The sequence below is a fragment of the Gigantopelta aegis genome, chromosome 4 (genome assembly GCF_016097555.1).
Source record: "Gigantopelta aegis isolate Gae_Host chromosome 4, Gae_host_genome, whole genome shotgun sequence".
Lineage (NCBI taxonomy): Eukaryota > Metazoa > Mollusca > Gastropoda > Neomphalida > Peltospiridae > Gigantopelta > Gigantopelta aegis.
In genome coordinates, this window is record NC_054702.1 from 83,949,655 (window position 1) to 83,966,311 (window position 16,657).

General features: G+C 37.9%; 1 protein-coding gene across 1 annotated transcript; it reads right to left on the minus strand.

The window, feature by feature from the left end:
* Positions 1-5,074: 5,074 nt before the first annotated feature.
* On the minus strand, positions 5,075-8,772 carry LOC121371252 (insulinoma-associated protein 1a-like). Its single transcript, XM_041497000.1, has one exon. It carries the CDS (start codon positions 8,324-8,326, stop codon positions 6,938-6,940), a length of 1,389 nt encoding a protein of 462 aa, XP_041352934.1. The 5' UTR covers positions 8,327-8,772; the 3' UTR covers positions 5,075-6,937.
* Positions 8,773-16,657: the final 7,885 nt, after the last annotated feature.

The following is a 16,657-nucleotide window of genomic DNA, read 5'->3' on the forward strand; positions in this document are numbered from 1 at the left end:
TATTGCCCAAAGGCAACAAGAATTACCTGTATTAGAATACGACCGACAATCATTTGTGTCCGCTCTGCAAGCATCAAACCGTAACCTTTGTCTCTGAAGCCAATTTTGCACGTGTCCCTGATGTTGCGAGTGATAATTGGAGATTGCATACGGAGAACGTCAATACAAGTAGTTAAAATAGGTGAATCAAATAATGAACACGATGTTACTCGTCCACCGTGCTTAAACGTACTATTACTACTACTATCAGCAAAGGAATTGGCAACAAAAAGCTAAACTGGTTGAATCTTTATAGTTTTTATTTTGCGAATCATAAAATGCATACATGTTAATGAACCGAATGAAGACAAATACCTTTGTTAAGCAAACATCTGGCTGTGGAAACATTTTTTCTTTTGTTCAATAATATATATATATATATAAAATCTAATATGCTGTCACTTACCTTCTTTTTTTTTGTGTGTGTGTGTTTGTTTTGTTTGACGACACCGCTTGAGGACACTGATAAATTTATTAATCATCGGCTGTTGTCAAGCATATGGTTATTTTGACAGTCATAGAGATGAAACCCGCTACATTTTTCCATTAGTAGCAAGGGATCTTTTATATGCACCATCCCACAGACAGGACAGCACATATCACATACCTTTGTTTGATACCCAATGTAGTTTTCGTTTTGGTATGCCGTTATACATTCATTTATTAATTGTAATACAAACTGTTCGGTATTAAGTAACCCACTCTGTGGCTGTCATAAGATATCACCTAATGAAACGTCTTTTAGTCTCTGACGTTGCTGTCAGTACAAGAATATTGTGAAAAAGACAATATAGGATATGTAATAACGTTTATCGCTTCTTCGGGAACATTAACATGTATATAATACACGTTGTAATAGCAGATTATACGTTGAGGAAAGTTTGGCACAATAGCAGTTTAGGACGTACCTTCTAATTCACTGCATTATACGTTGAGGAAAGTTTGGCACAATAGCAGTTTAGGACGTACCTTCTAATTCACTGCATTATACGTTGAGGAAAGTTTAGCACACTAGCAGTTTAGGACGTACCTTCTAATTCACTGCATTATACGTTGAGGAAAGTTTAGCACAATAGCAGTTTAGGACGTACCTTCTAATTCACTGCATTATACGTTGAGGAAAGTTTAGCACAATAGCAGTTTAGGACGTACCTTCTAATTCACTGCATTATACGTTGAGGAAAGTTTAGCACAATAGCAGTTTAGGACGTACCTTCTAATTCACTGCATTATACGTTGAGGAAAGTTTAGCACAATAGCAGTTTAGGACGTACCTTCTAATTCACTACATTATACGTTGAGGAAAGTCTAGCACAATAGCAGTTTAGGACGTACCTTCTAATTCACTACATTATACGTTGAGGAAAGTCTAGCACAATAGCAGTTTAGGACGTACCTTCTAATTCACTACATTATACGTTGAGGAAAGTTTAGCACAATAGCAGTTTAGGACGTACCTTCTAATTCACTACATTATACGTTGAGGAAAGTCTAGCACAATAGCAGTTTAGGACGTACCTTCTAATTCACTACATTATACGTTGAGGAAAGTTTAGCACAATAGCAGTTTAGGACGTACCTTCTAATTCACTACATTATACGTTGAGGAAAGTTTAGCACAATAGCAGTTTAGGACGTACCTTCTAATTCACTACATTATACGTTGAGGAAAGTTTAGCACAATAGCAGTTTAGGACGTACCTTCTAATTCACTGCATTATACGTTGCCAACATACTCGTTGGTAGAGCGCTCGCGATCGCCTGAGGTGCTTTAACCGTAGGATCGAACCTCCTCGGCGAATCCACTGGTTTTCCTCTGTCTCAACCGGTGCCCCAAGACTAGTATATCAAAGGCGTAGTATGTGCTGTCGCGTGCAAAAAAGTGAACATAACTGGTCCGGTTTCCCTTGCTGTTTATGAAATAATATAGCGGGTTCCCTGTAAGCACCAGATGTGAGAAATGCCAATGTCTGACATCCAATAGTGATGAATGTGCTCTAGTAGTGCCGTTAAAACACTAACAGTCAAACTTTGAATACTATACACTGTACGGACAGGTAAAACAAATCATGTTACGCAGCATCTAATGTGGTTGTTGCGGCATTCACCGCAGATTTGTTGTTCATTGAGATGAACTGACGACATCGCACGCATTCAGTTAGCAGCCAATGTCACCAAAAGGATAATGGTAATCAGATCCATGGAAAACCGCGTTTTACTAGGCTCAGACTACCAACTAATACGACAGAGTGGGTCAACCCGTCGATCTTACGACTTCTACGACTGTCCAGTTGCTAGTCTGAGCACTCTTACAACTCGATTCTCGTCGTATACGACTCTACGACCGCTTAGTTGTTGATCTGGGTCCCGTTCCACGAAACGGTCTTAGCCTTAGCTACCCTATGCACTTAAGTTGATCTTAGGGCTAAGATCGCTTCGTGAAACGGGGCCCTGAACGCACCCGTTGTAAGTTGGGAATGAGGGAAATTACAACGCAACCGTTGGCCAACTCTGTTATGACAATTGATACTCTGATCCTAACATAAGGTCTACGTAATTCGAGTGTCTTCTAGCCATACGGCAATCTTTTTTTTTTATCCCATTTAAATCTTGAATATTCTTTCCATTTAAATATAACATTTCAATAGTAATCAGGACCGTTTAAAAAACCCACTTCCTCTTTGGTTTGGCATTTATAATGGTATCGGTTTATTGATGGAATGTTTAATCATAACAGATAATACTTCCAAATAGTTATAATTAACAGCTATCGTTGGAGATTAGTTTAATAGAAAGTGTTTCGTGATACAGTACCGTACATTTTGCAGATTTAAAACAAAAATTAATTATTTGTTTAGAAATTGTTGTGAGTGCTAACTGCGCTAGAATAAACGATTAATAACTATAATTTAGATGCACAAATGGTATTCCCATGAACTACGAATAGGAACGTGAGATCACGTTTGTTTTGTCACGCCACCAGAGCACAATTATTTATTAATCATCGGCTATTGGATATCAAACATTTAGTAATTTTGACGGCCTTAAGAGAGGAAACCCACTATATTTTTTCAGTAGTAGCAAGAAATCTGTTATACGTTGTATCTGCCAGACAAGATAGCACATACCACGGCCTTTGATATACCAGTTGTGGTGCACTGGCTAGAACGAGAAATAACCCAATGGGCCAACCGACAGGGATCGATCCTAGACCGACCGCGCATCAGGCGAACGCTTTACCACTGTCCTACGTCCTGCTCCTAATACAATGATATGCATGGACATAAAAAACACACTAAAAAACCCCAAAACATCGACTGGCATAGGAATGAGCAATACGCATTCTGACATTAACAGAACAATAGAACTATAGGCTGATATTCTTTCACATCAAAATCACCACTGCGCATGATTAGCATAGCCAGTTTTCAGCGCGATGGTTGCATTTTAAAAAGCCTTTTTATGCTTTTAAAGTTGATCAATTAATAATAAAAAGGATCCTCTTATGTCGTATTCATATAATATTGAGACGAACGAAAGCTCTATCCGCTTGACATACTAACATCAATAAGTTCAGTTTAATTATAAAAACGTGTTTCTTTCATTTTGTTTTATTTCTAGCGGACCGGAACTTGGATTTTAAAAGTTAAATGTGGGTGCATTATGAAGAAGTATGGTACTCGATCCTCGTTACAATAACAACAATGCACCATTCGGTGTTCCCCGGCGTTAACCGTTAGCTCACGACAGATGGCATGGCTAAGAGCAGGTCCATTGTGCGACCAATGAGACCCCGGGTGGTGCTAATCACCGTCAAGGACAGGTGGTTCAACGGCAAGTGCCGCAGTTTGACGACTCTGATTGCACATTACGATAATATCGACAATCCCAAAGACGGATGAAATGCAGATAGCAGAACATAAAGATGCCAGATACACCTTTGATCATAGCTTCTGTTGTGAGGTTGAAAGAAGCCAAATACTTTGTAGACGTTCAGTTACAGAGAAAAGGAATGTTCGTGTACTGACACCCCAGCACAGTATTTAATCAACAAGCTTTTTGTTTAACGACACCACTATTGATTTATTAATCATCGGCTATTGGATATCAAACATTTGTTAATTTTGACATATAGTCTTAGAGAGGAAACCCGCTATATTCATACATTAGTAGCAAGCGAAATTTTACATGCCCCATCCCACAGACAGAATAGCACATACCACGAACTTTGATATACCAGTCGTAGTGCACTAGCTGGAACGAGAAAGTATTTAATAAAATTATTTCGTGTCATACTTATTGTGACATCCGATTAACAGCGTCAGAGTAGAAACCCGTGCACTGGGGGAGACGCGTTTCATTATATTTTATTATTAATGAAATCAGGTTTGCTTGCGAGTCCTTATTTTAGCGAGCAGGAACAAAGGTAACTTCCTAACATTCCCTCCATTTAAAAATCGTAAACAGGACGAGATTTAGATTAATTGATAGAGCGCTCGCATGAGGTACTTGGGTCCAAAGATCGAAACCCCTCGGTGCATCTATTATCTGATTGGTGTATTTGTATCGTCCTAACAAGTGCCCCACAACTGGTATATCAAATTCCGTTGTGCGTGATGTTCTGCCTGTGGAAAGAGCATTTAAAAGATGCCTTGCTGTTGATGATTTTTAGCCGATTTCCTATGACTACTTGACACAATGACAAAAAGTTTAACATCCTATAGTAGTTGATTAATCATCTAGCGATATTGTTAAACTAACTTTAAAAATCATAAAATGAGAAGTGCTGGGTTTTTTTATATGACTGTTGACTTTTCAGACATGATTGTTGACATAACAACATTTTTCTGAATTTTGGAATATCTAATACAGTAATCACACACAACACTGATGCACTGATATACAGATGGTACTGTATGAGTTACCGTCTGTTATTAAAAATTAAGATATATGCAATAGCAACACAATGTATTAATGGTTAGTATTAAAGTAAACGTGCGTCTTTTAATTAAACTAAAGTATACAAAATAGATAATGAAAGTTCAAAACTCTTTTATTAGATCAAACATGGTATACAATATCAACATACATGTACATATAAACATGGCATTCTTGGAAAACATATATTATGTATTATTACATTTCTATAACATAGTAATACAATAAAAAATAGATTTCAAGCACAAATACTGGCACGATCGTGATGACTCCTGGACGAGAATATTGCAATATAATATATATCAACACTTGTAACCTTAATACAAACGAATCAACAATCGAGGCCGCAGTACAAAAGATAGATATTTAAATATTTGGTTTAGGCACAACGACATTGTTACACGGGGAGAAAAAGAGGCACTTGTTTTCAAAACTAGTATTCTCGAAAATAAATAAATAAATATATATATTAATTTAATAATCAAAATAATTCCGTAGAAATGATAATTTTTTTATTGTATATAATAAATACTGTATTGGAATGTGGTTAGTTTAACGCAAGTATTGCACGATAACAGGTATACTTGATAACACGTGTTATAAACATTGCACAGCAAATAAAAATAACTATTGCACAAAATAAATATAAATAAATAAATATTGCACAAAAAGGAAAGTAAACTTAAATATATCTATATAAGCAGCTAATAATATCTATTAAATAGTAAATAAATAAATGGTAAATAATAAATAATTTATTTAGTAATCTATAAACGGTGACTTGAAACTTCCTCTGACATTCGACTAGTATATAACTTAGGGTCACGCGGGTTCCTGTAAATGGATTAGCGCGGTATTATGGCACAAATTAATACCCTACCCTTTTAAAACATAGAACTATGCAATACAATAAATAACTAAATAAAATAAGTATACATAAATTTTGGTAAATAAAAATTAAAGTAAATAATACTGAAACAAAACCTTTTCACATGATTCCTTAAGAATAGCCAGACAGAACAAATGTTTAAGTAATCAAATTAAAGTATTTTGACCATAGTTTTAACAGGCCAAAATTTACGTTTAATAATTGATAATTGATTTAATAATTAGTACATGGCTGATAAATTTTGCTTGACTAAGAATACTATTAAATATAACATAATTTACTAAACAATCAAATTCCTTTTTATGACCCCCCCCCCCCCCCCCCGAATTTATACTCATATATATTACTAAAATAAAATAATTATTAAAAACTGAAATTAAATTATAAAAACCCAAACAATTTATACTCATACATAGAACATACTTAGAACACTTTACATATCCATTGGTCCATCTGAGATTCTTAATAAACATGTTATAAATATATATCTTATTATGCTGTGACATAAAATAATGGGAAATTGATGAAACGCAAAACTGAAAACAGAATGCTGAAATCGATAAATAAAATACTTGATTAAATAAAAGTTTATATTATGTTTACGCAAGGCACGATCGATTTACTTTTCAGCCATCATCTTGGCTCCGACGGAATGCGAATTGTGCATATGGATATGGCTGACGGTGGAGAGATTCTTTCAATTAAGCACGACACGACTCAATCGATAATGTTATCACAACGCGTAGGCCGAACAATCTCGGGCCAAAACTGTAATGAATAGTATAATACAACTTAGTGTTAGTAGTCCGCCAACATGATACATTCGTTAGATGCCATTTATTAAAAAAAATACATCGCAGAGATTTACCTGAAATACTGACACTATACACGTGACTGTACAACAGATGTCCATGTACCAGCGTAAAATATGCAAATATGATAATCAATAAGGTGTTAACACTGCAATGTTTCAATGAGGCACACACAGCAAAAAGTAATATTCAAGCTTTGATTTTTTAAGATATTTTTTGATGTCCCATTCATTTATCAGTCACAGTCTGGAATCCCAATTCAACAAGGTCTAGTTACCGGAAGCTGTAAGAGGATAACCTGTCTGTTTTCCGACGGGTGACATTTGTTAATGTGTCTCGTTAGTCCCGGGGAACTGTAGAAGGTGCTCGAGCAGTATTTGCACGTGTAAACGTCCTTGTTGTGCGTGCGCACATGCTTGTCCAAAACACCCTTGTTGGGGAATTTCACGCTGCACACGTTGCAGGCTAGTTCTTTGTTTTCACTGCCGTGTTGGGCTTCGTGCTTTGCACGTGCAGTCTCGTTCAGAAAGATCTTTGCACAAAACTGACACGGCAGGGGTGTCTCGCTCGTGTGACTCAAGACGTGCTTTCTCAGATAGGCGTGACGCCGGAACTTTTTGCCACAGGTTTCACAGTGATACTGGCCGTCTTCGTTAGGTGGAACTTTGTTATCGGCCGATGAAGGCGACAGCGGTGTTACAACGTGTTTCCCGTCGTCGTTCGTCATCCTTGTGGCATGCTCCAGCGAATTGATATTGTTCATGTCATTGTGCTCGTTCGCGTTCTGATCTGCCGGTAGAATCTTAGCAGGAGCAGAAGGTTTGTTGGCTGACGTCTGCTTCGGCTTGTGCCACCTTCTGTGGGAGGCGAGATTGGCAGGACAGTTGAAAACTTTGTCACACTCTGGGCATCGGTATTCCACATGAACGATGCGCGAACAGCGGTGCTGCGCGAGCTGGAAAGCGTCCTGATATATTTCTTTACAAAGCTGGCAGATGTAGTCTCCAATTTTATTTTCAATTTTGTCCAGTTCTGCTCGAGCTTCGGGTGTAACTTCCACACAGTTGTACACAGGCTCTATATCCCCGCACACTATCCTGGCCCCGTCGTCCTCGCTGTCGGAGAAGTCCTTAATGATGGTACCAGACACCGGCGACGTCTTGTCGATATCAAAGTTGATCTTTCTCGCAGCTTTTGGCTTCTTCGTAGACAAGGTTTTTCTCTCCGGTTCCACGCTGCCTCGCTTCCGAGGAGAATTCGGCGTGGAACTCCTCGACTGGTTCAGATTGTCCGGAACTTGTGGAACTTTGAGTGGAGAATTGTCCGTACACAGAGTGAGTCTGTCAAACGCCGAGAAATACAGCGGCGACGACTGGGGATGGCTGCTGCTGCTGCCGTTGTGCAGTACGTTGGAACTGCTGACCGGGACGTTGTTGTTGTATCGGTCCAAGGCGACATATCTCTCGCTGTCGCGGAATGTCAGTGAAATGGGACTGGCGGAGTATCCCGAGTCTGGGGAGCCGAAGCTGGTGTAGACGAGTTCGTGTTCCGACCCGCTGTCCGAGAGCCTGTCGTCGTCCGAGTGACGCTTCTCTCGGTACGAGTACGCGCTGGTCCGGGATCGCTTCACGAGAAACCCCCTTGGCATGGTGCAGACGGACGTCCTCCGCGCAGACTCGGGATACACTCAGCAGTTAAGGCACTAACTGAAAGGCACTTCTGGTGATCAAGGCAATGGCAAAAAGTTTTAGAACTTTATTCTCAGCTCTTTTTTTTTCTTTCTTTCTAACTTCAAAACATGTATAATAAATTACGAAAATAATCGAAAAAAGGTCGGGATCGAACCTGAAGGAAGCATTCACAGTTGTGTTGTGGTATCTTCCAATAAAAATAAAAAGTCACAAAGTTCTAGTATGAAAAGATGTGGTAGTCCAACGAAAATAATGTAACAAAGCCACTACGGTGTTGTTTTTTCACTTGTATCGAAACGAGAGCTATGTTCTTCCTCCAAAAGTTTTGGTACGATCCGACTTGAAATCAACTATCGAGCCTTTTTATAGGCTGGCATTCTCGGGGAGTCGGCTCATTCATATGTATGCTGCGCGTGCCTGACTCCTCCTTTCCCAACACTGATGCGCAGCCAGACGACAGGCTCTTTGTTTCGCGCGCTTTAGTGACTCGCTCAGACAGATTTCCAATTGCCTATTATATGCTGACGATATCGTAAACTTGAAGCGCTGATTTTGTGAGAATTGAAAATGGGATATCTCCGGGAAGTTTGCCGGTCAATAAGAACGAAATGGACAAATGAGAGTTGGTTACGTAGCATGAACAACTTCAAAGTATCGCGACATGCCGACAAAAAGCAGTCGTGTGCTTATTATAACTGTGGGTTGTTAAAAATAGATGAAAATTACGATCGCCAACAAAGGGTCTTTCACCGCTACCGATGTAATTCGTTCACAGTGACTGATTAAACGGCCGAACGGGACACATACCCATAGTGAGAGCTCCGTCCAGTAATACATGCTATAACTCCAATCTGGTTTATTAATTAGAATTATCAGCCATTATCTCGAACTGTTGGGGGACCTCGCTCCATTATTAAATGACAATATCTGTTATTGTGCGCACCATTTGTTTGACTTGGCGGCCAGCAAACTAGCAATAAAAGAGAATGGTTTCACAAACTGTTGTAGCACTACTTTAGCCATTTAGATATTTGTTTACTGAAACTTTTTTTCATGTTTGCTTAAACTTGTTTAAATTCACTCAATGAGATATTTTATTGAGTAGCCCGTGGGGTTTTCTTGTGGTGACTTTTAAAAAAAAAACACCCATGAATTACAACAAGGATATCTTTCTTACGTGCTTGTTTCCGTTATCGATGGTTATTTCGTCTTTTGTCGCAGTTTTGTTTTCTTTATTTCCCATTAAATTAGTATGTTGTTATTTAATAATAAAATCAAATAATAGCTGTTATTGTTTAATTACAAACATTGTACATCAGGTGTTGATGGGGGGTACCTAACGTTTAAAATAAGCAATGCTTACTTTACGTGTACATGAACACAGCTATTACTAGAGGAACTTCAAAATTCAGAAATAAAAGTACGGGTGGAAATTAAAACATGTTGCTATAGGATTTTAAACAATTAGTGATTATTTCTATTGAAAGAAAACGGAATAAAATTCTTACATTTAAATATTGTGTTTAGCTAGAATTGTGACAGTGTAACATTTAAAAAACAAATTGCTTATGAAGAGAGATTGGATGAATCAATTTTATTTACGGACTTGCCCTGACAGACACATAAATTATATATTTAAAAAACCCACCAGTTTGTTTATTGAACTGATGATGTTAGTTTTACACTGACGAAACGTCGAATTTTTTAAATAGTTTTATGTAAATTTAATTTTCAGGCGGTTTTCAGTGGTAACATTCTTTTTTAAAAACGTTTTATACAGAGAAAAAAAAAAGACAAGGAAATATTCGTTAAACTACATCTCAACAAACTGCTTAATCAGTGGAAATAAAATTTGTAACATAATACTAATACTAATTATTATGATCCTGACGTAGTCTGGAGAAGAACGATAAATCCTTTGACAGTACAAAGGACATTCCTACTGATACTCATAGACACATAGACACATTAAGAATTAGTTGACTGAAGTCGCTGACAAATAATATATGTTTCAATATACCAAAATGACTAAATATTAATGTCGTCGTGTAAGTATCTAGTGAAGTACTAGGCTACTAGGTATTTGTCACAGATTACACTGTTTGACGTGTAGATAAATTGAACGAGCTTCTTTAAACGTCTGATCTCCGAGTGATCGCATATCAGTTTTCTTAATTGATAGACGCGCGGTAAGCGCACGTTCGCGCGTGCGCTCATTTGCATACAGGTGGCAGCGGTGATTTATTGGCAGGTGTACTTTCCCCATCTAGAGATTTTTAAATGTGTTTTATTTTTTCGTTCAAACTGAAGGTTTTTTGTGGGGTGTTTTTTTATTATTTCATATTTTAAAAATAATTTAAACATTAAATTGGGTCATTATTTTAATTTTAATAGCTGTTTATGTTCTAGACACACATTATTTCTATATTATAACGATTATTGAAATTAATAGTATGGAGCTCTCAATAATGTAAATTTGCAAATACATTTATTCTGAGTTGACAAATATTGTGGTATAAAATTTAATAACATACATTTGATAGACAGAATCATTCAATTTACAAATAAGAATGCCGTCTTCCGTTTGGAACTACGCTACATGAAACAAGGTGGGAGTTTGTTTTCTTCAACCAACGCCGTTTTATTTATTAATACAACAAACACGTTTACAATCACACTTATTACGACTCTCATTTATTTACGTAATTATATTTACTACAGCGACTGTTAACTATAAGGAAAACGAAAATGTAGTTCAAATTTAATTTTATTATTATTTGTTAAAATTTTATTTTATTTTATTTTTTTAATTTAATTTAATTTATTTTACTTTATAATTTATTTATTTATATACGTATTTATTTATTTATTTATTTATTTATTTATTGATAGTATTTATGGTTTGGCATGTAATAAAGATCTATTCATAAACTATGGTGTAAATAATTTTCAACCGGTCTACAGAATATTAAAATCTAAGCCGTACATGTGGTTAAATTGCCAGGTACTAATATTTGATAGCAAATTATTAGTCGATTGAAATAATGCTAATTTGTCGAAAAATTGCTTTGTTTTATTTTGAAGTAGTGAAAAAAGAAGCTTTTTCTGCACAACAGTAGTAGGAAAAACGCAGTGCTCGCCTGAGATAGCATCGGTCATGTTTCTCTCGTCCCAACCAGTGCTTCACGACTGGTATATCAAATGCCGTGCTATGTGCGCTACTGTTTAAGAAAAGTTTGTTTTGGTTAACGAGACCACTAGCACATATTGATTTATTAATCATCATTTGGTAATTCTGACATATAGTCGCAGAGGAAACCTGCTACATTTTCCCATTAGTAGCAAGGGATCTTTTATATACACCATGCCATAGACAGGATAGCACATACCTCGGCCTTTGATATACCAGTCGTGGTGCACTGGCTGGAACTGGCCCAATGGCCGCACCGATGGGGATCTATCATAGACCGACCGCTCATCAAGCGAGCGCTTTACCACAGGGCTACATCCAGCCGAAAGAAAAGATAAATGCATACAAAAGAAGCCTTGCTCCTATTCAGTAGAAGTAATTTATGTGGCGGCAGCTGGGTTTTCTTCGTACAATCTAGACCAAATGTCCATCTTAACTACTATAGAGCGCGGTTAGTTTGGGATCAATCCCCGTCGGTGCGCCCATTGGACTATTTCTCGTTCCAGCCCGTGCACCACGACTGGCATATCAAAGGCCGTGGAATGTGCTGTCCTGCCTGTGGGATGGTACATATAAAAGATCCCTTGCTACTAATGGTAAAATGTAGAGGGTTTCCTCTCTAAGACTTATAAGTCAGAATTACCAAATGTTTGACATCCAATAGCCGATGATTAATCAATCAATATGCTCTAGTGGTGTCGTTAAACAAAACAAACAAAATCGTACGATCTAGACCAAATGTCCATCTTTACTACAGACAGTTTGAAAATGTGGTGAGGTACAGTTGAACAAACGTCCTTTTCATTTTAAACCATGGGCCCAGAGAGAATCACTTTCTCATTACTGTTGCTATTTGGACGCTGAAATCTGTAATGGTACCATTTTGGCCCTCTGTTATGGTTTTACCCTTTTAATACATAATTTATTCTTCTAATAGCATGGAACAAAATGCATAGTTGCAAACATAGAATGAATAAATGAACTGAAAGAAGTTTTTTTGTTTGTTTTTAATGACCGAGTTGAATATTTGATTCCAGATCTGTTCATTAAGGATTCAGTTTGAAGCGCTTTCAGGAAATCTGGCGTCAGGGAGCCCAGATGTGTCGGCTCTACCTGGAAAAACATTCCAAGAAGAGGCTCCTTGGAGTGGAATCGTTAACGAACTCCCATTAGCGTCCTTGTGCGTGTGTAATGAGCAGGTATTCTTCAAACAACGCAAATTATGACACCTCGGCTCTTATCAACGGATGATGAGCGGAAACGCTAACACACACATGACACTGCGCCACGGAGAATTTCCCTACATAGCATTGCATATCGACTCTTAATAATGAACATTATTTACACGTCTGCTTTCTACGTTACTCTGGGTATCGGATTTTCGCCGAGACATGGAGTTAGTTTAGTTAAGAGAAAAGACACGGCGCGCATTAATGGAGGAAATAGATGGTTCATTACCACGGACATCTGTTTGTGCGCCGTTAGTATTGCGTAATATGGCGCGGTGCGCCAAACGGGCATCATGACAAGAGTGCTGAACTATTGAACGGTAAATTGGGATTTTATCAGTCAGTTATCTCACAGTTTGGTGTTTATTGTAGATCAAAGAAAAATACCGACAATAGCGGCTAAAATTAACGGTAACCGTTTTCCCAAATTATCCCAACAATCGGAAGTTCCGAAATAACAAGTTTCATTATTCGTACAGATAAGCAGCTGTCGGATGCGTCTGACGTCATTGGATTCGCCTCAAGTGTGAGAAAATCATAGAAACTATCGTTTGAGTCGGTCGCCGAGGATTGTGTTGTTTTTAACACCACGTCACCCGGGTATTGAAGTATGTGCTTTGAGTGTTTGTGTGGAACGCCGTCGTAGCGGTACGTTTTGAAATGCTACCGTGAGAATACAGCTGTTGGCGACAAAATATTGGTGGGAACAGCAGTATTTAAATATTTCCCGATAGATTGTTAAATCGTTGTACGCCGGGCCGGCTTTTGTCGTCTACCCGGTGACAATGGAGGAGAGGCGCGTGCCGTCGAAACAACTGCGCATGTCTCGTACAGTTATGGCGAACTTTTTTTGGTCTCGAGTTTCTTTGTCGGGTGTGACGTATTCCGTTGGATTCAAAGTCCTTTGTTGGTGACTGAAGGATTGTATTACATTGCGACGCGTTCTTATAACACAGGACTTTAAAATGAAGTGTAATAAACGAACAGATGTTTTTTTTTTAATTTTATTTTGCTTTCTTCCTTTTCTTTTTTTCTTACCTTTTTTTAAATCCTTTTTCTTTCATTTTTGGTATCAAAACTCAAAACTACATGAAACTGTCACGAGAATTTTTTTTTAATTTTATAATTTTTCTAGTAGTAAAGTGTGCTCGCTTGATGCGATCAATCCCAGTCGATGGGCCCATTGGGCTATTTCTCATCCCAGCCAGTGCACCATGACTGGTATATCAAACGCCGTGGTATGTGGTATCTTGTCTGTGGGATAGTGCATATAAAAGATCCCTTGCTGCTAATGGACAAATGTTGCGTGTTTCCTCTCTAAGACTATATGTCAAAACTACCAAATGTTTGACATCCAATAGCCGATGATTAATAAATCAATGTGCTCTAGTGGTGTCGTTGAACAAAACAAACAAACTTCTTTTCTTTCTTGGTGGGTTTGCGTTATTATTATTATTATATTATATATATATATTTGTATTATTTTTTTTTATTGGGGGGAGGGGGGGGGGGGCGGCTAGGACGAAGCAACACGTATGCACACGCCATTTGAATAACTATTTAAGTGGCACAGTAGCACGTCATCAAATATGTATTTTCAATTCTATAATCTTGAATATACATTGTATTTTATAAACGGGGCACCAATATTCTGAACTTGGACCAGTTGTTTAGAACATCAGGTGACCTTTGGGTACAGAAGCGGAGATAAACTGTTTATAAGCATTGATGATATCATAGGAACCCGACAAGTGGAACTAATGAAATTCTTAGGAAAAACTGGTTTTTCAGGATCCAAAATTAATTAGCTTTCAAATTAAGTTACAATTTGTTTGTATTTAACTTGGCTCTTGGAATGTTATGAATTAACTCAAAAGAACAACCATAATTGACAAACGTTATTATTACCTCTTTTTTTCACAGTTCCACACATTTAAAGAATAAACAAACAATACCTTAATACACAACATAATAACTGACTGAATCGATGAATGAATGAATGAATGAATGGATGGATGGATGGATGGATGGATGGATGGATGTATGAATGAATGTATGAATGTATGAATGAATGAATGAATGAATGAATGAATGTGTTTAATGCAACACAGCAGACTGTGTCAGAGGTATAAAGTAAGAGTAATAAGAAAACGTCCCGGGGCCCCATTCGTGACATTACCCAGTTTTTCTCGAATAATAACGTTTACAAAACATGACAGAAACGTTCAGTCGACTTCAATGTCTTATTGATCAAATCTTGGACTTTAAAACCACTACATTTTTCCATTAGAAGAAAATGATTTGTATATGCACTTTTTCACAGACGGGACAATACACACCTCTGAACAACCCAAGCACCTCAGGCAATCGCTCCACCGACTAAGCTAAACTCCACCCCTAACACTCGATTTGAAAGCAAACTATTAAGAAATTGCTCCCGTCTTTGTGGAGGGGCGGGACGTAGTCCAGTTTTAAAGTGTTCGCTTGCTGCACAGTCGGTCTGGGATCGATCCCCGTCGGTGGGCCCATTGGGCTATTTCTCGTTCCAGCCAGTGCACCACGTCTGATATATCAAAGGCCGTGGTATGTGCTATCCTGTCTGTGTGATAGTACATATAAAAAATCCATTGTTGCTAATCGAAAAGAGTAGCCCATGAAGTGGCCACAACGGGTTTCCTCTCTCAATATCTGTGTTGTCTTTAACTATATATCTGACGCCATATAACCGTAAATAAAATGTGTTCATTGCGTCGTTAAATAAAACATTTTCTTCCTTCCTGTCTTTGTGGTGCATGCAAATAAATACAAGTAAACTTCAGTCAAGTAGTCAACCAAAGATTCCGTCCATCCAGGGGCATTACATAGACCAGTAATAAAGCACACGCCTGATGCGCGGTCGGCCTAGGATCGATCCCCGTTGATGGGCCATTTGGGCTTTTTCTTGTTTCAGCCAGTGCACCACGACTGATATATCAAAGGCCTTGGGATGTGCTATCATGTCTGGGGGTGCTGTATATAAGAGATCCCTTGCTACTGATGGAGACACGTAGAGGGTTAATCGTTTCCTTTCTAGACTATATATGTCAGGATTACCAAATGTTTGACATCCAATAGCCGATGATTAATAAATCAATATGCGGAGTTGATCTAGTGGTGTCGTTAAACAAAACTGTAAACTTTAAACCGTCCATCCATGGGTCCATCATAGGTAGTAGACAATTTAAAATCATCAGTAGAAAAAATCTATTATTTATCCCACCTGGCATCTCATTCAATCGTTAGAGGTCTCGCCTGAGATGCTTGTAAGATCGAACCTCTTCAGTGGAACCATTTCTCTCATTAGGTTTTTCTCGTCCCAACCAGTGTACCACGACTGATATATCAAAGGCCATGGTATTGTGCTGTCATGTCTATGGGAAAGTGCATATAAAAGATCCCTTGCTGCTAATGGGCAAATGTAGTGGGTTTTCCTCTAAGACTTCGAGTCAAGAATTACCAAATGTTTGACACCGAATAGCCGAGGATTAATAAATCAATGTTCTTTATTATTTATACCAGAATTAGCTAAATGCATTGGTGCGAAACGCTCCGACCAAAAACCCCTAATCCAAACAAATAACTGATGTAGTTCTAAAATTAGTAATTGCAATGCACATGTATACCTAAACAGCCCAAACGTGTTCTTGTCATGATTATGAAGCCAATAACTTTTAAAAAAAGGATTATTGTGTATATTGTGCACTGGCCACCGATCTTATCGGAGGTCGGAGTCTGGATGGGCGTGTTCGAAACCCTAGTGGTATATGGGCACGTTAAACTACTTATCTATCTATCTATCTATCTATCTATCTATCTACTGGGCTACATTC